The 22466-nt window shown below is 42.9% G+C and overlaps 1 protein-coding gene across 1 annotated transcript in view; it reads right to left on the reverse strand.

The window, feature by feature from the left end:
- cdh13 (cadherin 13, H-cadherin (heart)) overlaps positions 1–21432 on the reverse strand; it is a 292077-nt gene extending 270645 nt beyond the window's left edge. Inside the window, exon 1 of the mRNA XM_071458186.1 lies at positions 21186–21432. Within this exon, the coding sequence (XP_071314287.1) occupies positions 21186–21230 (45 nt within the window). The 5' untranslated portion in view covers positions 21231–21432. The remainder of the gene's footprint in view (positions 1–21185) is intronic.
- Between the last annotated feature and the right edge of the window lie 1034 nt (positions 21433–22466).

Genomic DNA, 22466 nt, shown 5'->3' on the forward strand with positions numbered 1-22466 from the left:
TGTTTCACTCAACCCAAACTAGATACATGCACAAATCTAGGACCCTCAAGGTGTAAAGATGAAAAAACTCAATAAAGCTGCAGCAAATCTATAAGAATGCTACTAACAATACCAGCTCAGTTAATTAGATAGAGGATTGTTTCACTTTTGCTTATTAGGGTTTTCTACAGTTGAGTTGGTGTTTGGCTGCAGAGAACCATAACATTTTTTTTGGGACCTTGCAGACTGTTTTTCTTCTGTGCATTCTATGCAGTATTTCTTTCTGCTGTCATTCATGGGTATGAAGAATGTATTTCCATCCATCTAAATGAACAGAAGAATCTTGCATCCATCCATCCAGTGTGCGATCCAAATCATCTGCATGAATGTGCCCTGGCCTCACACTGTGCTGTTATCCATCACAGCACTGCTGCGGCCTTCCTCTGCAAATCAAAACACTCCATACAAACGTCCTCGAAAGCCTGCAGCAACTTCCATCTCCTGCTTATTGCCTTCCTTTTCCTTTTAACTATACTGGTCTTTCCTTAACTTTCAATCTCCTCTTTCCTTTTTCTCTGTGTTCCTGCTCTTATAGCCCTTCCTCTCTTCTCATTCTCAAACTTTTCTTCACCTATTGCTTCTTTCTTCTTTGTTTACCTACGCCAACATCAAACCATCTTTTTTCACTCTTTCCCTTTGACCCCTGCAGCCAGCACTTGGTCCCTCCATCTCTCACATCACCATTATTTCCAGCCTCGATGCCAAGTGTTTGCCTTATCAATCACATTTTCTCATCCATTCTTTGCTTCCAGCAACGCACTGTTCCATCAGTCACTGCTCAACACCCACATTCAACCCCTCTCACCCCATCGTTGTGATGGTTAATTCCATCAGTCACACGCCTCTCACACACCCACGCCAGGACCAGCCACTTCCATCAGAGCGTTAATCCATTTAAGAGAGAGAGTGGCTTCCTGCTCTGTTGGTGTGACTGTGAGGTGAGGCCACAGAAAGAGAGGGGAGGAGAGGAAAGGGGAGGCTTTGTCAGAACAGATATAAAAGCCATGCCATGAAGCAAGTACAATAATTAGTATTTTACTGTTAGGTTCAGGGGAGTGTCAGCTGGAACTGAGCCTGAAAGTCAGTCTTGAACTGGGGATGAGAGTGGCACCAGCAGTTGTGAGGAAAGGGATGGAGCCAGGGGCACAGTGTTTATCAACAGCTGAAGGCAACATGCAGGCAATTGCAACATGCAGTAACAATACAACAATTTGGGATAAAAAATACCTACATTACACATATTCACACAACCACATACACTCAAACTAAACTTGCACTAATATCAGAACACAAAAAAAGATCATTCTCTTTCAGGCAAGGCCTACAGTTCTATCTTCTATGATATTCATGTATGGTTTCCAGTGTTGAAGGAAGTCTTTTCGCTTGCCCTTAGCTTTTCCAGACCGACACAGCCCGAAAACCTCTTTATCCACATTCTTAATGATGGTGTATCCAACATAGCGTGATGGCTCTCCTGGCTTGAAGAAGTCCAAAGTCTGGAGGTTTCATTTGTTTTTATGTTTGTATAAAGTCCTTTGGATGTATTCCAAGCACACAGAGTTTGATATTTAAAGTGAGTTTGGTATTAAACATCTGTGACAAACATCCTATAACATCCTTCCAGAGGTTTTGGGCATTGGACATTCCCATAGCCCGTGAAATACAGTACCTTTCTCTCCCAAACATTTAGTACAGACATCAGGAATATTGGCAGAAATATGAAGAAGCTTGACAGGAGTTCTGTATGTTCTATAAACCACTTGTATTGAAGTAGTTTAAACCTTGCAGTCTGTTTTTGCACTTTAAACAAGCAATAATGCAATCTGCCTCATAAATGTCGTCTTGTCTATTCATTTTCCAGGCATTTAATTTATCTAGTGTTGATTCAGTAAAACCAATATGTGATAATATCTAGATATGTTGCCCTTCCCTTCTAATTGTATAACTGTTATTTCCTCAGGTTTTGATGAAGGTAGTAAACACATTATCTGATTTTAATTAGTCCTGAACTATATCAGTCTAGACCGAAAGGTTCCACCAACTGTTGTAGGAGTACAGTATGCTAAAAAGACATAAGACTCTGTTGTTGTCACCTCTTTGTTTATGAGCTGTGATGCTATGTCCTTTTACAGTGAGCGATTTATTGGTTTAACCAAGCTCGTACTTTTCAATCCTCAGAACAATTAAAGGGCTGAAATCTCTCATTGATTCAACACACACAAAAAAAACTTCCAAATGCACCTAAAAGATACTGGAAATCTTGATGTATATTGGCTTAGTTGTTCATGGGTCACTGTATTCTGTAAAATGCGGCACCACATGCTAATTGCACTTCAAATAAAACCCTTTTGATAGAAACCAGAAAAAGACAACAGTCTATTTTTAATCAGCCCATGCAACACATCCTGCAGCCATACCCTCTTTACTAGAAGTTGTTGATGTAGAGCCAATGTTTCACACGTTAACGTCCCTGAAGAAGAAACTGCGGCTCTGCCAATAACTCATAGTGTTAGGGATATTTATGTGTGACTGCTGTCTTCCGTGTCTCTGTGTTTTCTTTCTGCAAACAGCACCTCTTCAAAATTCAACACTGTGCCTGTTACATCTCATAATCCAGTCACACCTGCAAAATATATTAAAATTACAGCTCACAGTGTAATACAAAGCACTCTTACATCATTAAATGCATATGGTGTCTGAATATTGAAATGGGCAAATACTGATATTAATAACTGTAAAATAACCCTGCGACAGAGCACAGCTGAAGCCACGGTCTGACCCAGTTGGAGCTGGTTATACTGGCCAGAAAGAGGTGAGCTGAGGTGCGATGATGTGAGGCTCAGAATCTGTCCTGGGTAGAGAGGTTCATTTCAACCCTGCTGTAATTCTCTGCTTTCCTGTGGGCTCAGGAAAACTTGAACAGCCTCACCTACTCTCATTGTCTCCGAAAACTCCTGTGGAGGAAGGAAATGCTCACCAGGCTCCGTGGCTGGGGACCCACATGGGGAAAATATTAACTATAATAGAGGGGTGGTGATAAAATAGGGTGGAGAAAAATGAAACAGAAAACCAGAGATAATGAAAAGGGGGTGGGAGTGACAGCCTTTTTTTTTTTTATTTGATAAAACACAAGTACGAGTTATTTGTCATCATTTCGTGCCAGGCTGTCATCATCTGATGTAGTGTAGTCATTTTGTTTTAATTCTCCTTTAATCTGATCAGCAGCTGTTCTGCTGTTGTTCCCTCTTTACTTTATTATAGGCTTTCCATCATTACAGTGCTCTCATTATCTTCCTTGCGTGAGTGTTGTTCTTTCATTGTCATTGCGATTTTCCAAATATCACTGGAAGGTGATATTATGTGCCTGATTTAATGAGTCGTGCACCTTATAGCACAGTCTATAATATTCTTTTTCATATATTTACCATTCGGCTCCTCCTGCCTTTCTGCTTTTCATCGCTCTTGTGATTTTCTGAGCAGCATCCATCTCGTTTTATGTTTTTTCTTTCTGTCGCTAACAGTCAGACTCGCCACTTGAACTCTGCGGCTGCCTTAACTTTCACACATTATTTAACGTCCTATTAGCTTGTCTCTTTCTTTTCATGCCAACCCATTTTATGAAGTTTTTAATCATATCGTCTTCACTCCCCCCATCACTCTCCTCTCTCCCCTCCACACCAAGTTTCCTCCACTGTCACCCACACTGCCCTCACCTCATTTGACATTTTCAGAGAAAGAGACAAAGACAGAAAATGAAACTCCAGAGAGATACAGAAACATCACATGCAGGCAGTGGGACGTCCACTCCCTGCCACCTGTTGTCCCTCTACATATGCTCATGTCCCTCATCGCCCCTCAGAGTGTGTGTGTGTGTATGTGCTTGTGTGTTTTTCTGCAATTTCCATAAGTTGAGAGTCAGCCTCAAGTGGCTGGCCTGAGGGCTGATGATCAGTCGCACTTCCATCCTCCCTCTGTTGCCAGCCTCAAGGGGACCGCACAAGCACACATGCATATAAAGACATAAAGACCACACACACACACACACACACAGTCAATAGATGCCTGCACATCACCACTCCTGGGACCTTTAGTGCCTCAGGCTTGTCTCTATCTCCCTTCCTGTTAGTCTGAGTCTTCACAAGCTAGATTTCTCTCTCCACCAGCCTGCGCTTCATTCTGACAGCATGCAGTCGGAGAAAAGCCACAACACAAAGTCTGGCTGCTCAATGAAAACGAATATACAGCAGCAACAACACGAATCAAAATGTGTTTTTCTAACAAAAGGCTGACAAAGGGTGGATACTGAGACAAAACACTGATTCCTCAGTCATTTAGATCTCTCTGTTGCAACAGATAGACACACAAGCTAGTACGAAGACATGCACACCAAACCAAAGCTTTGTTCTGGTTTTCTGACCCATTCCCAACTGTGACTCATTATTTCCCACACTCTGAAAGCTCCATCAACCCTCCCTCCTTCTCATCCTTCCTCTATCTGACTCAGTCTTGTGGATGCTGCTGTAAAACAAGCGTGATTTGTTATTCCCAGTAGTGTGGCCTGCTATCAGGCAGCCCCTGTTGTTGTGATAAAACTCAGAGCAGGGAGAACAATATCAAGGGATTGGCGGGATGGGAGTATCAACAGACCCTGTAACTTTAATCTCTCGCTTTACCGAATAACCTATAATAAAAAAAAAAAAAAAAAGGAGTTGACCCTCCTCCACCTTTTCTCTCTTTCCTTACCACACTGAAATCGTATGACTTCATTGGATTTGGCAGGTTATATGTCGGGCAGCTGTATCATTTCAAGGATATCATGGTGTCAGGAGAGAAGGTTCAAATCCCCTTATGAAGAATAAATACAAGCAGCAGCTCTGCAGTCAATGATAATCCCTCTCATTTCAACTGTGCAGCTTGTTATTGTCTCATCACTGCAGTCCCAGAAAGGGCTTTTCATTTGTATTGCAATTGCAACCTAGAACCTATAGGAACATGGGCAATGCCTTTCACATGTTTTCATCATTAATTCACTTGGCTCTTTTTTTTTTTTTTTTTGTTTCAGCTGACTTTTAGTCTATAAAATGTAAGCGAATAGAGAAAAAAAAGGGAAAAAAATTTCCCAGAACATAGGATGATGTCTTCAAATTGCTTGTTATGTCTGACTTAAAGTACAAATTGCTACTTGATTCACAATAACATAAACAAGAAAAAAAAGCATCTAACTCTTGCATTTGAGATGCAGAACGCTCCCATTCCACCCACAAAATGAGCTATCACGTTTAGTTGCATCTGCTCTTTGTGTGTAACAGCATCCAAGCAACATGTGTTCAGTAAAGTTTGGCTGTGTCCCTTTCCCCTTCAAGGGGGAGGAGGAGCTCACTATTTACCTGCTAAACACTGTTATTTAGTATGACGCTTTTATTCACATTCCTGTTGTTCACACCCGACCCCTGTGAGGTCAGACAGGTTAGTGGCATTGGTTGACTGAGTTAATATTACTTTTAAATGTTTGAGGTTGAACTCTAATTAACATTTGTGTTATTTTTCGGCCATTATGGTGTTGTCACACACATGGTTATTGTTAGTTTCAATAGAAACCTCATCAATTTCACTGAGAATTGCCTTCAATAATGACACTATTATTATAATTCTAACAAAAAGCATATTGAACAGAATGTTTCTGCCCAACTTTGACATATATACTTTGTAAATATTGAAAACAGTAATTCATACATGAAGGTACAATACATCCATATTTGAAGCTAATAAAAAAGAGATGCAGATAATGGAAGTGGCAGTATTTGGCCTGACACCAGAGGGGTTTAATAAATTAAAAGTTGACTGACTATTCGGGTAATTGGAGGTGAAAGTGGAAGCACAACTAAAAACTGCAAGAAGTAAAGAATTCTAAGGTGCTATGCTATTTTAAAAGGCTACTCAATATGAGCAGCAACACAATGACTACAGAGGTTACAAATGAATTATTATATAACACAGTATAATATGATATAAAATATACCTAATGTCACTAAGTGACTAAACCCACTAAGTGAACTGCAGGAGTCCTTTCAGTGCAGTTAGTTATCTGTGTGCAGAGAGCCGAGGTGAGAGGAAGAGGGCGGCCTGGAGGACCTGCTGAATGATGTGCGATGGTGGGAGTTAATCTCTCTTTCTTTCTCATACTGCACACACACACACACATACACACATGTGCACAGACACACACACACCAGCCACAGGCTCAACCTGTTTCCTAGTTGTCTGTTTCTGTTGTCTTGCCAGTTACCAAAGGCAGGCCTTAATTCCCCCCAATCACAACTACAAAGCCCAATCTCTGCACCGAGAGAGAGATCCAGCAGGATAAAAAATGATTGCCTCAAACCATTCTCTGTCCACGCTCTCCACTCACCACAATAGCACACACATGGCCATGCGTAAAGCCGACCAAAAAATGAAAAATCAGAACCCACCCACACTTGCGAACACATACACACGCCTGCTTATTGTTTGTCAGTTTTCATATCCTTCCTTATTTACTCTCCCTGTAATACAACGGAGCGAAAATTAAATAATGGAATACAAGAGGGCACTTTATTTATTTCTCTACTCTCTGCTTTAAAGTTACTGAAAACTTGTTCTTGTCACCATTGTTTACCACACGATTTACAGGAAAATTGTATCCATGCTTCTCTTTTCCGAATCCATTTTCCATTTCTGTGAGAGTAATAGAGCAAGAAGCCGCGTAGCTCCTGTGCAGGAAATGCACAGAAGCCACATGAACAATGTACATTACTTCTTCTTTAGGTGTACTGAACACAACCATTTGATAACAGCCTTTCAGATGTCTCCCTTAATGAGTGAAACATTAGCGCCGATGGTATTACATCTGACAGACGTATTATCCTTCAAGTGCTTCCTTGGCTAAAATATCATCAGTTAATTCCTTTTACTTCTCAGCTGCAGGCTCACATTAATGGCTTTTATTGGTCTCCATATACCAAATACATGGTTAAAAAAGAGAAATGGAAACATGATTGTTATGAATGTAAAGAAATGACACTATAAAAAGCAGAGCCAGTGAAAGTATCACAATATTGAGCTGGATGGATTTCTCCTCTCATTTCCTGTGAAGCTCTGCCTTGAACGCTTCGGTTCTGGCAGCCAACCTGTGGTGCTCTGGCTAATGTACACTCACAGATGATCCAACCTGAATCCAAATCACTCTCCAAATCTCTGCAGCCATGTCTGGTAATATGATCATAAAGCTGGTGTGTAGAGAACACAATGGCTCTTTCTAGAGCTCAACTGAGACTGGGATGATGACGGAGGAAGATGTTTGAGCTTCTGGAGCAGAAACGTTTGTACATCAAACTTATGAACGAGACATTTTAACTCCAGCATTAAGAGGCTTCTGTTTGGCCACATAGGGAAATGTTAGATGTATCACATTCGGTAAACAAGGTCATTACACTTTGGGACATGGCCCTCCTTCCATGTTGGGAATAGGGTCATGCATTTTACATCTAATGTGACTTGTATGTAAACTGTATTCTGATGTGGTTTAAGGCTGTACATATCAGTGGGTCGAAAGGGGCCACCCACAGCATCTTTTGATTCAGTTGGCTGCCTGCTGGCTGCCGAGCAACAAACAGTAGACAAACAAAGGTAGTGATGAAGTGATTCAGCTCCGTAAGGTTGTCTCCGTTGGTGGAGACATAAACAGACATAAACAGAAAAACAGAAAATATAGAAACAATAATACAATACAACAATAAACATACAGAAAAAGTGATGAAGTGCTCTGCAAGGAAAAAAATGATCTTCTTCAATTTTTTAGTAAGTAGTAGACACATGTCTGTAAGAAAAATATTATTATAATAGTTTCTTTTATCATGTCCCCTGCCTTAAAGATTACTGATGAGATCAAAAACGCAGTGTTAATTGACAGAAAGTCACATAAAGTGTAAATGCTTACATACAAAATGCTTGTGAGCTAGCTTGTGAGAGTTTGATGTGCCCAAAGTGATGAGGAAGAAGTGGATGAGATGATGCTGATGATGATGCTGTGCAATACTTTAAATCCATAATGGCAAAAAGACACTTTGTGGAACCTCATCGCTGGAATCATTTGTTCACAGATTTTATTCACCAAATGCAAATCTTTTCTGCAAAAGACAAATCTACTTTTCAATAAATGCACACACTTGAATTTTCCAGATTTATTTTACTGGTTTACAAAGGTTGATTCACAATTACAAACTCTGGAATGATTAATTATTTGGAATCATTTGTTAACATCGCAAGTTCAAGTTCAAAACCCTAATTTTGGCCCATATGTCCGGTGAATTCTGCTTGTCCACTCCTGTCCTTATCCAAATGCTCCAAATGCTTCCGACCAGTTAATCCACCGGCAGAAAATGGGCCCATGTGTTAGGTGAGAGTCAGTCGCAGGTGGAAAGCAGAGAAGAAATAGATGGGAATAGAATATACGTAGTTGCTTTAGAGTCCACAATTTGTCATGCTACGCAGCACCCTGCGAACGCTCTTACTTAATAAATATTCATGACAAGTGGAAAGGGTCGTTCACTCTCAACCTCCTACCATTTGAAAAAGCCTGGGTAAATCTCCACGTGAGAAATGACTCTGTCAGGACCCATTTCAGAGCCACAAATCAGCAGCCCTGTCCACCCACCGTCCACACATCAGCGCTGCCACAGAGGCTCCATCTTCCCTAATTCCTCTATCTCTTTCCTTTCTCCCAATCCGCTTTTACTTTCCATCCACTCCTCCACCTGGCTCACCCTTTCTACCGACCTACTATTATTACCTCCAGTCGTAGTCTCTCTTAGTCTCTTTCTCTTTTCTTCACTCTTCATCTGTCTTTTCCACTCTGCATCTTTAACCACACTGAGGCTAAAGCAGAGCTGCTGGACGGACTGGTAATTTAGTGTGCTGAATGCAGAGGTTCTTGATCTTTTGCACACAGGAGCAAGAGCGAGAGAAAGATGTTTCAGTTTTTGTGTTCAGCTGCAAGAGTGAAGATGCAGAAAAAGAGAAAAAACAAGAACACAGACTGATGGAGAAAATGACAAACATAGCCCAATGAACAGCTGAATGAGATACTTGGGGGACCTCTGACTTTTCTAAGGAGGTGTTGGGGAATCAGGGATTAAGTCAAACATGACAAATGAGTCTGAATCGAGTTGAATGTGGATTATCTTTTGCACCCAGTCCACCTCTGTAAATAAAATAAATCAGTTAAATAAATCTGTCAAATAAGGGACAGAGACACATTCTAGGATAACTCCAGCACACATGAGTGACTCAATCAAAATAAACAGAGACAAAAGCCGGAACATGTTTAAGTACCTAAATATACAAAATTCTTCAGTTTGCTGTGGTGTCATATTAGTTCCTGGAATCCACCAATGCTTGGTGATAATATTTAAGACTTATCACACATAATGAATATAACAAATGATACGTAGATTAAGTGTGCAGACACATTGCAGCTTGGTTGTCCTAGTGTGTAAAAATGTGTCCTGAACCTCTGCAGCTGGACCAGAGTCTGCTCCAGCTGTCAGTTCCTTGAGTGGAGCTGGAGAACAGCCGAGACGTCCAGCTCTTGTCCAGAGACACTCATTAGTACTTCCTACAGAAGTGAGCATGCGTGCATGTGCGTGTGTGTGTGTGTGTGTGTGTCCATTTAGGAAAGCCTGGATGTGTGAATGCATGCGTGAAAATATGAATGTGTCCTGGGTTGGGTGAAGTAGGAGGAGAGGAAATGAGAGTAGGTCCATCCATGTGACTTTTACCTTGTACTTCAAATGTATGTCAAGTATAATCCAAATGCATGTGATACAAAATCCTGTGGATCCTATCAGGGCTCTGTGGGGGCAATTAAAATGGTGGTGGATCCAGATGAATACACTCAGATAAACACATATACACAAAATGGCACAGTAGTATCTCAGTGAGTTCAACTCGAGATGCTGATAAGTCACAAAATGCAAGTCAAATCTCAAATCTGTGCTTTAGAGTTCAGGCATCAGTGTCAAGTCAACAAGCCTCCTGGGTAAGTCAACATGTTTATAGTAACCATTGGCAACAGAGATTCATTAGACTACTACTATCAAGACTACGTAACTGCAGTATATTGGGTATTGAACAGAGGCGGAATAATCTTATCTAACCAACACTACTACTATATAGTAAAAGCAGTGGTAAAGCTTTTCTGACTGCAGCAGCTTCCGGTGTCTGGAGGTGTGGGAGAAGACTACAGCGTACAGTTTACTCAGAGATTTGAAAATTTGCAATTCATAAAATGTAACTATTCTTAAATGTACAAACCAAAAGCAAAAGTCTTCCCTAACAAACTGGACAAAAGGATAACTTGCCACTGCTTTAATGCTGCTTATTAAAAAGACCTAGCTTATCTTGGTATTACTGTAGTTCTTTAGACCACACATCCCTGCTTAAATGTTTTTTTCTTAATCAAACATTGTCTATATGCAAGGTTTCAGGGGGTGTTTCTAGCTGCTGCAAACCACCCCCTGGTATCATTCATGGTCAGAAGAAGAACTTTGCAATGTCATAAAAACACATTTGAAAGAAGTTAGCAGCTAAAACCTTTAAGCTGCAATTTATATATAAAGTTAATTCATTTGCAACTAAAAAGTGCCAAATGTGTATATGTTGGCATCACTCCAAGATTCACTTTCAAACTCCCACTGTGACTCTAAACATTTATTTTTGTACACAAATCTCTGACAATACACCAAGTGTTTTTTTAATTTTTTTATTTCACAGATTTTGATTTAGAAAATAAAGTTGATGATGTTATAAATTCAAAAACTGGATAAAAACTCTAAGCCTACACCGTCTCATCATTTTAATGCATGCTCTCCCACACAGACATTATCACTTCTTGGCAAAGTCAAGTCACTTTCCAACTTGAGCACAGAATGGCATAAGCAGCTTCCGCCCACCCACTACAAAAACAAAGTGAAGTGCTACAGCCAATTCACATTCAGACTAGGAGAGAGAATAAATTGTCTGTGCTTTTGATGTTGAGGGTTATGAAGAAGCACCTGGTGGAGTCAAACACTTGACATGTGCATTAGCTCTCTAAAGTGTTTTGGTTGGTGAATGTTTAGAATAAAAGTCTGTATTAGTTGAATGCTGTAGTCCTAATATTAACAGAAAATTATTTGAGCATTCCAATGGCTCCTGTGTCTCAAAGCGCTACACTCTTCAATTCAAGAGCAGTGTTTCGTTTGTATTGCATTGTACTTTCTGGTGAGCAAATTGAAAAGGCCTCAGAAGTGTTTTAGTAGTCAAATCAGAAGTGCACACACACACACACACACGCACACACACACACACACACACACACACACACACACACACACACACACACACACACACACACACACACATACCATACATGATTCACCGTTAGTAGCATTCCTACCTCCCATTCCTCTCAAATGACTCTGCTTTTGCAGATTCAGTGTCAGTCAGTCATGTATATATGTAAATCAGTAGTATAACATGTTGTCTGCGTGGACATGTCAGGCTTCTTCATGATGAGAACATTTTTATCTTTTGTATCTGTGTTTTACAGTGTGTACATGTGTATGCTTCTGTGTAGGCCATCTGACCATGGGGATATATCTGCTATCTGAATGTGCATCAGACAATGAGAGACTGGCTAGAGCTATGTTAGTTTACAGGTAGGAACACACTGCACCTCTAATAAGGGTGCATGTTCTTGTCCTGAATACTCAAAAGTACTGTAAGACACAGAGGAAGTCCACTCATCTGTGGTTAATTAAATCCCAAAGAAAAAAATCTTAGTCAAATACTCCAGGTGCCGCCTGTACACACACTGAAAAGGACACTCTCCTTTCTCCTCTGACTCCATTAGAAATAATTATCCCCCATCGATCTTTCAAAGCCTCTGCGGAGCAGTAACATGAGCTTGTACTGTCTCAGCTTTCAATTGTCTGTCAACAGTGTGTGTGTGTGCGTGTGGGTGTGTGTGACCTGTGCATCTCAGGTCTGTGCAGTACACTGTTTGACTTGTGACAGAGTGCTAGAGTTCCTGTAATTCTGTCTGTGCCTTGTCCCAACACAGCTGCAGTGCATGTCTCCTAGTGGGACTCCAGGAAAGGCACAAAAGCCCTCTTTGAGCAGGTCAGCCGCAGGGGGCCCTGTAATGCTGAATGCACTGATAACTGGCCACCCGGTGTGACTCTACTGCGGCATGAAAAACCAAGCCGTCAGTATGGGGGCCACCACAGCGGAAAATTGTCTCCAGTAAAGCGTGCAAGGTAGGGAGAGGATGTGACAGTGAAGACATGCAATCCTAATGAAAATCAAATCCAGTCAGCCTGCTCCTCAGAGAGCCTCTGCGGCAGGAAGCCTATAGCACAGCTGCAACTCTCCTGTAGCTGACAGGAGAGGTGAAGTCCTGATAATGAGAGGGACGTAGGCCAGCTCCACAATCTCTCTGTGGTCAGGTGGAAATTCTGTATCACAAAAACGTAATCCTTTCATGAGGTAAATACAGTATTGAATGACAACCATGAACTTTTTCAGTTGTTTGAATTAGTCACAGCATGTTTGTGAGTGGGTGTATGCAGCATCTCTAAGGAAATCACTGCTCTCACCTTGCCAGGCCACAGCCAAAGCCGCCGTCTCATCTTTGCCTTCATTACTGCTGCCTCAGCCTTCCCATGAGCTTCACAGCACAACCAACTTCACCAAAAGCCCTTAAGTGTGCTTGCAAATAGCTACCCAAGCACTTATCCAAATGGATTGCGAACTCTGTGCCGTAAACTCTATGTTTTAAGGACTTCAGATCTGCAGGATCCACGCATGGATCACCCACAGCAGGAACTCACTGAGGCAGTCTGAGTCCTTCTGGAAGAGCCTCTTTATATCAGAGTGTTAAGCAGATAATAGGCACAAATGACTTTGGATGCAAATAAACAACACGTATGACTGGCAGCTCCTGGGTATCTTATATACCACCTCAGTTATGGTGCTAGTCCATGCACTCCTGAGTACAGCGCTGTCAGTGTGAATTGGATTACTGACAGGAAACACAAGACAGGGTGATCAAAGAGATTTCTGTCTTGTCTCAAAAACTGTCACATCTGTCTTTCAAGCCATAGCAGTGATTCATTTCCCACAGAAATAGCCTGTGGTCTCTTAATGAATAACACTCTACTCCAGCGGGCCTTTTGTCTACAGCTTCCAAGCAACGGGAAGAAGTAGCTTTGTAGATGAGAATCCTTTCATTTGGATTGAAGACAGCTCTTCACTGTGTGTACATATGAAACTGGAATGCACTGAAAGTGTCATATATAGCATTTCAACAACTTTCCCTGGCCTAAGTATTGCATGAAAGTAACATCAAAGTGAGGATCATCAGGGGACAAAAGGCAACAGGTGAAACTGTTTCAAAATAAAGTCACACCAGAGCATAAAACTGTCAGGAACAAGGTCCTCACCAATCCAATTAGATCCTCCTTAACTTTTTTTGCAACATGTAATTCTTTTTGCTCCATCATTTAATTCATTTGTAACCTCAATGCCTTGGACCTGCCTTCACTCATATGAGATAAACCTTTGAATAGAGGGCTACATTAATTGTGTCTAAAGGAATTCAGCTGAAGTGGCAGCCCTCTCTGTCAGTGGCAGGCAAAAGTTGGCTCTCTCATTCTCCCACACACTGACATCAAAAGCAATAAGTGGGAAGAGCTATTCTAATTGCCTTGAAGCGACCTGCCTGTGTAGGCACCAAGATGGTGCTTTGTGTGCTCACTTCAGCTGAGCCCTTCCATCTGTTCCTTGATAGTCAAGTTCACGGGTTTAAATGGTCACTCTACTGCTACACAGCACCTTTGCAAAAACACTTGTACCACGGACCAAGCTGGCATAAATACTCAGGCAGACTCACATACACAAACACACCTACACATGCACGCACACACACATTTTGAGTGGATGTGAGTGGGAATTATCCCTGACGACCCTTCAAAAAATATCTGGCATTTTGTTGCCATCTAGGCAGCAGGGGTGGTACTGCGTGCATCAGGGCAGACAGAGATTGACTCCTTCTCATGACTCAAATATTTTTCCTGACTGACGTCTGCTACAACAGTGAAGCAGGTTTAATTTGAGAGGCTATAGAATATAGGAGGCTAACAGACATGGGGTGGGGGGGTGGGAAAAGAAAAGCTGTGGAGCAGCAAAGACAAAGAAGCAAAAAAAAAAAAAGGATAAAGTGAGTAAGCTGGAGTGCTTTCTTGTAAAAGTCAAGAAGACCTTCTCAGCTATCAGTTCCGTTTAACAGCAGAGAGGGATTTGATTACTTCAAAGACACTTGCTGAACATGTAGTGAAGTGAAAAACCCCAGAGTCATTTTGAGAGAGAATAGAAAAGTAGGGCTGATGCCTTCAAACAATCACATCACATGCTCCGGGAGCAAAGTGGCACATCAGAGAATCAGTTTCCACTGGAGCTTTAAAACAATGTTAAAGTCAAGGTGATGATAGATCTTGCATTATCAGCTCTAAGACCACATGTAGCATCCTTGGCTTCCTTGATACTTGCAACAAAGATGCAGCCCTCTTTATCCTCAGCAATAACAAGGAATTTGATGTGGTTTTCAAACACTAACCTTGAGATCAGTTATGGTTCAACCAAGAAAGTGACACATTCAGAGTAGCCTAGGTGTAAACACAAAGTTATGCCCAAACAGCATACATGATTAATCAGCATGATGCAAGTCTCTGCCACCACCTAATCTTCTCTTCTTCTATCCATCTCTGCAAACCAAATCCATACATAGACATACAGCACTTACAGTATACTGAAATGTGAATACAGTGCCTAAATCAACACCTTTCTATCACAGACACTAAATATGAAATGCTCCATAAAGCTAAAGATTCAGGGCTTAGGTAGGAGTGGATTGCGTTACACTGTACAGCTGTTCCTTTTTTTGGAATGGTATCCCAGTTTACATTTTCTGCACCATGCTGTCTTAACAATTTGCTTCAGGGGGCATTTGTAGAACAGATGAGATGGTTAGCAAAACTTCTTAAATGTAAAGTTTATTCTTTGAATACCAAAACAGATGTTGTGCAATGTTTAACATTATTCTTCTTAAAGGTTTCGCTATTTGAGTTACCACTTTTATCTCATGTAGAGCAAGGAAAAACTCCACATTAGTATGCCAAAGGTAGACAAATCCATAGGGGATAGTGCGAAGTAAGCATACAGCATACAGGCTGTGCATCACATACTTTCAGCTGAGTCTTCAGATACACACTCAGAGATTTACAGGCCTCATTAAATTCTTAAATTCTTAAGCTGCCACCCTGAACAAAAAAAAATACAAAAAATCTACTGAAGACCTCATGAACCTCAATCAAGAACACGCACAAGTGCTCTTTTAGGTGTTCGTCTAAATTTGTATGTAAAGCCTAATTGGGGCTAGGTCAGGTTGAAACCTAGTGGTGTGTTCCCACCCTGAGGTACTTATTATGGCACAATGGATAACTGTTAGCATTCTGAATTTTCCTCCCCAGTGATCCATTTAGTTTGATAAGTGCAAGTAAATATGAAGGCAGGGGACCAAGTCAGTGTGTCTCTGATTTATATCTGCTCCATTATAACTTCTCGCCCATCAGTTTAGCTACTTAGTGGCCAGGGATGCACTGCTATTGCACGTCCCATCTATCTGCAGGAACGCCACTAGGGAGCAACTCACCTACCAATATATACATAAAAAATAGATCAAGTTCAGCTGGCAGAAATCTCTATTAGCCACTTAGGACCCTGCAGCTACAATTAACAATGCAGTCAGTGATGAAAAGCTAGCCATTCAGTGACCTATGCTAAGTGGATCAAATTCATGACTCAAGTCTGCATCACAACTATTACCTTAACTGAATAAAATGGTATCGCATAAACAATGGCGCACTACTCACAGAGAGGCTAATGTGTTACAATATCATCGCTGCTACTATTATCAGCAAAACTACTCTTGTGGAAGAAATGGGAGCCAGCAGTACCAGCCCTCTCACATGAATACTCCCACTGTGCTGCTGGCGGCTTCACACACTTTGTGGCAATAGAGAGGAGTCATTGCAATCACACTGAAAAAAGAAACTTGTGCCTCCTGCCAAACATAGACTTCAGCTTGTGTGTGTGTGTGTGTGTGTGTGTGTGAGAGAGAGAGAGAGAGAGAGAGAGAGAGACACACACAGAAAAAGAAAAGGGAGGACATATCTAGATGTTTGTGAGTGTGGAAAAGAGACAGACAAACGGAGTGGGTGAATAGCTCATGAATTTCTGTAATGTGTTACAGAGAGTGTTTGTCAGAGTGGATGGCGGAGAAGGAGGTAGAGGAGGGGTGTGGGGTGGGGGGTGAACCATGTCTCTCTTTCTCTCACACACACACTTGAGATTTTGTACATCATTGTCGGGAGGGGACACAGCCGTTATCTCCATGAGGGCATCTATATGGCTCTTTGTCTGTCCGTCACTCACTTTGTGCGTGTTCTTGTTCATCTGCTTGTCTGACCACAAAATTGACAAAGGGAGAACAAACTGAGATGAAAGTGTGATCAACCGGAGGGACAGCATCACATTGCACTGCTGTGTCCTTCACAGATGGTTACTGTGGCCTTGTGTGAGTGTGTTTGTCTGTCTGTTCTGTGCCTTCTCAACCCATTAAAACTCGTCACTACTCACAAATAAGCCATTAATCCACTCTCCCAGGACACGGGGTTTCTCTTTCTTTTTTTTTCTACACTTGTCACATTTCACGTGTACACCACACAATGTCCACTGGCATTTTGCATAATTAGGCCACTTATATCAAATGCAAGCAGATTCTAATGGAGCGCTAAGGGCACATATTTACTTTAATTACTACTCTCACTATCTCTATCCCTCATCCTCTCTCGCTTCATCCTCCTCTCATCCACTCCCTTCCCTCAGGAGAGTGCAGCGGCAACGTTGAGGGAAAGGAGATTGAAGAAGACTGTGTTTCCCTCAAAGGTCACACCCTCCTGCAGCGGAGTTAAGATAGCGTTTGACCTCACAGACCATTAGAGCGCAGTGCTGCCCAACCACAGTCACAGGGGAACACATGGATGAATAAAAGAAAAAACTTGATCTCAGACGGTCCTGATTACAAGTGCACAGGTGCACAAACGTATGTGTGCTCATGCATAAACCTCTGTTTCCATTTGGGTTAAAACTTTAGTGTGTGTGCAGGTCAGATGAGTATGCATGCATGTGTGTTTCATTTACAGGAAGCTTTTAGAGAGAAATGTTCTCAGTCAATAACGGCAACAAAAATCTCAAAAGAGCACTCTTGAACCATAGTGGTTTGCTGTGTGCTGTCACACAGCAAACAGCACAGATAAGTAGAAAGTGAAGGAGACTGAAACCTCAAAGCCCCCATACTAGAAAGCCTATTTCCTAGCTGATTGTTAGAACCTCAGTAACACTATGGTACATTTAGACAGCAAAGCCTAGATTGTATTGGCTGTTTTCACTTGAGCCATTACATGCTCTTTTATTCTGAGTGCTTGTGTGTCCCTGTAGGCTGTTAAAATAGCAAACTTCTCTGCAATTTTTCTAAACTCTAAGCCTTTATTCTGCCAGCTTGTCTGTGGGAGCTGAAACACCAGACAGCAGTGTGAGAGGAGATGAGGGCAGAATGAGAAGAGAGCAGGATAGTGTGTGGAAGGGTAAGGAGGAAAAACAGAGGAACGGAAGAAAGACAGAAAGAAATCGCTCCCTGCCTTAATGACTGGCATTCCTTATTAGTGTCATCATTAGCCTTTGTAGCTTGTCATACTGTTGCTCTTTAAGCAGTCTCCATTATAAAAACCCCATCACTGAAACAGCACTCAGTAACAGAGAGAGGGAAGGTCTGAAAGGAAACGTCGCACACAAGCAAATCCTCTTAGGAGAGACAGGAGTGTAGCTGGAGGTCTGCGGTGAAAGGATGATTCAGTGTAACCAGTGATGGACATGACATGGCTCCATCTGTACAGTTCAAGAGGAAGGAACCACAGGAAGGAGCAGGACGCAATAAGACAGAGCATCCCTCAGTGTCCGCCACAAAGAAGGATAATACATGTCACGACTGCAAAAAGTGACTAGACCTGGAAATGGAAAATGATAGAAATTATAAGAGTATGGTGCAGAACACAGCATGCATGGACTGCTATTGAGCATGGCTGTGTGCATTCATATCTCACGGCTGTTGCTGCACTCCTGAATAATAAATATCAGTGACATACCAGGAATAGCCGTGTCCTCCCTTTTTGATAATGCTAGATCAATGAACTGCATCCAGGACTGGGAGAGGGCGAGACGCAAAGGACGGGGGAGTCAGAGAGAAGGATAAAAGGATAAAGTGTAGCTGTCTGAGTCAGGCGTCTCTGGATGTGTATGCGTGTGTTTGTGTGACATCACGAAGGCCAGCGCTGTCTATTAGTAACAGGACACCACGGCAACTCTCTGTCTTCAGCGCCATACTAGAAATTTTTTTCTTGAGGACTGTGACCTCCCTTCTCTGTCTCTCTGTCTCCCTCAGTGTCTGCAGTAACTTAAACAGGAACTTTAACAGTCGGTTGGTCACTGCGAAAGCAAATCTTCCTGCAGACACGCCCAGGTGCCAGCCAGGAATTTAAACTGTGAGTATAACTGTCATCCTCCACTGGTGAGACAGAGAGAGTGTGAAGTGAGAGAGCAGTGCTGAGCATTTTCAGGAAATGAATGGGGGATTAAGGTTGGTAAATCACATTAATTAAGGTAAAAGACTAGTTTCGCAGGATAGGAAGGATGTGAAACAGAACGACAGCCAAGGAGGCAGAAAAAAAAACAAATATACAAGAAAGACAAAGAGGAGGGGAAAATCAAAGTGGGAAAGGGAGAAAAAAATCCTTGCACCTGCAGCTCCCAGCTGTGCTGTGCTTATTCTGAATTGTTGCTCCACCTGCAGGGACCGCTTAGCGTTTCATTTGGAAAACAAGGATTTATTGCCAAGGAGGGGGGTGCTGCTGGTGCATGTGCCCATATGTGGGTGAGGAGGTGGAAGGTGGTGGGAGGAGTGTAGGTGTGTATGGCAGCTGATCGTGGAGAGGAACTTGGCTCCCTGAACATTTATAAATAGGAGCACCTTGTTCGAGCCCACACACTAGCCTGTAATATGGAGAGATTGCTAGTTCCTGTAATCCTGAGAGGGGTGAAGGCAGGTTGGCAATTTTCATGTGGACGATAAGTCGGGTGAAATAAGTGTGATAGTATTTAAAGCTACTGCCTGTGATGGAACAGTCAGAGGATAGAGATTCCCCTTGAGGAGTTGGGTCAGCCTATAAATCTGCCAGCCAGAAGCACAGGCCAAAGGACAGCCTACACCATACATCTAACCTGCTGGAGATCTGGCTCTGTGTTTGTGTGAACCTCTACAGCGGGGGATGTCTGAGTGGAAGTACAGCATTAACTGTTAGTGAATGAATCGAGTCAATGGAAAGCCTCCACAGAAATGCAGTAATGGTGGTGTGTGTGTGTGTGTGTGTGTGTAAGAGAGGGCAGATCATAATCAATAAAATAGGAAGTTAAATAATTTCTTTGTAGGCACCATTAGCCTGCATCATGTTGTTTAGATCAGAAGATTGAACTACAGCTTGGCAATGAACCAATGACTTATCCAATTAAAAATAAATTCTGCACAGCAGAAAATGTGCACTATGAGCCTACACAGGTCAAACAAGAAATACTAAATGAGCTGTGCTGTCTGCTGCCTCTCAGTACATCCAGAGGACAGAGAGAGAGGGAGAGAGAGAGAGAGTGGATGAGAGAGGAGGGAGAAGCAGTGCAACAACACAGAATTTCCCAAATGAGCTGTTTGCCTGCCACGCTTCGGGGCTCTCCCATGGTTGCTGTGTTTAGAAATAGTCTCAGCTACGTTATTTTAAAATTAGCTGCCGCTTAAACCTTTGCAGCGAGCCACCAGTAGTGCCACTGTCATTAGAGCAACTGCTCCATGAATACTTCATAGTAATTTGTACTGATCCTCATATAGACAATATATGTGTCTCAGTCTGCATTAGAAGGTCAGAGGTCAAAGCTGGGGAAGGGCATCCTTGCAGCTGGATTCACCCGTCCACCCCAGGGCACTCCAGCTCGGCGTGGTCACTTGATGAATACAGAGAGGTTAATCAAGCCAATAAGTGGACAAAAGCCTTAAGAAATATAAGAAAACCATTAAATTGAGCTGCTTCACCCCTTCTCTGTTTAAAAAGTGTTTTAAAGACTTGACTGGCAGGAACAGTTGTTCCAGGTTACCTCTCTCTCTCCTCATATTAAAGTCAGATCAAACGGGCGACTGAGTCTATCACTGAGGGAATTAAGGCTTTATTAAATATCCCGAGCAGTCCACGTCTATGGAGGCCAGTAGACTGAGTAAAATACCCAGAGAGACGACACAAATAACTCAGCAGAGCAGCCAAGTTAGTTCCCTGCCTTTCTTTCTGTCTCTCTGACACCCCCCGCCGCCCCCTCTCTCTCTCTCTCTTCCCTCCTCTCCTCCATCCGCCTGTGTGCCTCCCACACACACACACACACACACACACACACACACACACACAAGCCCAAAGAAACGCTCAAGTTGGTGGCTGAGCGGAATATAGATGCGGCTGGAGACAGGAGCCGGAGCCGTGATTTGCACATAGACGTAAGATAGACCCTGCGCTCTGTGTCTCTCCCTCAGCCCCCCCCCCCCCCCCTCAGTCTCTGTCTCGACTAAATGTGAAAGGCATTCCTAAAGTGAGCGGGCACTGCTGACAGTCAGACCCGGACTACCCGGTCAGTTCGGTGCCGTAGCTGAACGACAGAGCGACGGGGAGACACTTGCCCTGGCGTGCGCTCCCCGGTGCACGGACGGATCTGTGGGCGCAGGCCGGTGCATGCCCGGGACAAACTTACCAAGCCAGACCGGACGGATTGCCTGCCTAAAAGGAGAGTGGGGTCGCTCTCCATCTCTGTGAAATTGCCCCCAAATCTCCCTCTCTGTCACACACACACACACACTTCTCCAGTCTTACCTGGTGGACGAGGAAAGCCAAGAGGATGCGGACTCCAATCTCCATGGTCGGTTTAATGTGTCTCGCAGTGAAACAGAAACAGATTCAGGACAGGGTGATAGAGGCTGGGTCAGCTCTGCTCATAATTCCACTGTCCAAGCGCCGGGAGACAGGAGCGCGTTTCGCCGCCAGCCGCCAACTTCCCCAAATACAGCTGCAGCGTGCTCAGCGGAGCGTCGGGGAGTGAAGCCCAGACCGCGGCCAATAGATTTATGAGGAGGACAGGGAGGGAGGGGGGAGGAGGGGGCGGAGGAGGTGAGACGAGAGGGAGAGGGGAGCGGTGGTGGCGGCGGGGGGGTGAGTGTGTGTGGGGGGGTCGTCTCTACCTAAGGTGAGGGTCAGTGGCCGGATTTGGCCCCCGCGTCTGGAGTTTAAAATGTTTGAATGTTGAATGTTCGGCAGGTGCAGCAGCAGGTTTCGAGGATTCATCAGCACCGTGTGTTTTCACCCCCCCCCCCCCCATCCTCATCAGACAGGTTAATAGCAGGCTAATAGTCTGTAATCCGTCCTATTTTAAAGGTGATTTACGGTTTCACTCATCTTGTCTGCAGCGCAGCAGCGAGGGCGCACGCAGAGCCGGAGCCCGCGGGCTCCTGACAGAGGGACTTCAGTGGCGACGGGGGATTTAGTCAATGTCCGATCACACTGCTGTGTAGAAGCCTACTTAACGGCCCCTTTCTGCTCCGTTTGGACAGGACTGTAGGTAATAATCATCTGAATGATTCCTGCCTCTAATATTCTTTTTTTCGTTTTTTATTAGGAGCTCTGTTTTTCCTTCCTCCCAGCTAAATAATGAATAGTTAATTTCTGCGGGTAAATTTATTTGGTTGTTTGTCAGAAGAAGATTTTCTTCTCAGTGAGTGTGCGCACCTCAGCCTAAGGGTCTCTCTCTCTCTGTCGCTCTCTCCTCTCTCTCTTCTTCTTCGTCGTTGGAGTAGCTACAGTGAAACTGTTTGTCATGTGGTTTCACTTTAGATGAACTGTGATGGAATTTGGTGGGGGTGTCAAGGGACAGATTTGAAAAATAAAAATAAAAGGATGGTTCAAATCAGTGCAGGAGATTCTCAGACATCCTGACTCATATAAAAACACATTTCCAAAATGTAACTGGCTGAAAGAAAACATCCCTATAGTTTGTAATCTCAAACCTAAACTGAGATCACTTGATGACGTCATCAGGGGTTATTTATTTTAGATTTTTTTTGAGAAACCTTCCTCCAGAGTCACAGAAGCAACAGTTTT

Source organism: Trachinotus anak, unplaced genomic scaffold (genome assembly GCF_046630095.1).
Source record: "Trachinotus anak isolate AG129_WGS33_773 ecotype Australia unplaced genomic scaffold, CSIRO_AGI_Tana_v1 ptg000002l, whole genome shotgun sequence".
NCBI lineage: Eukaryota > Metazoa > Chordata > Actinopteri > Carangiformes > Carangidae > Trachinotus > Trachinotus anak.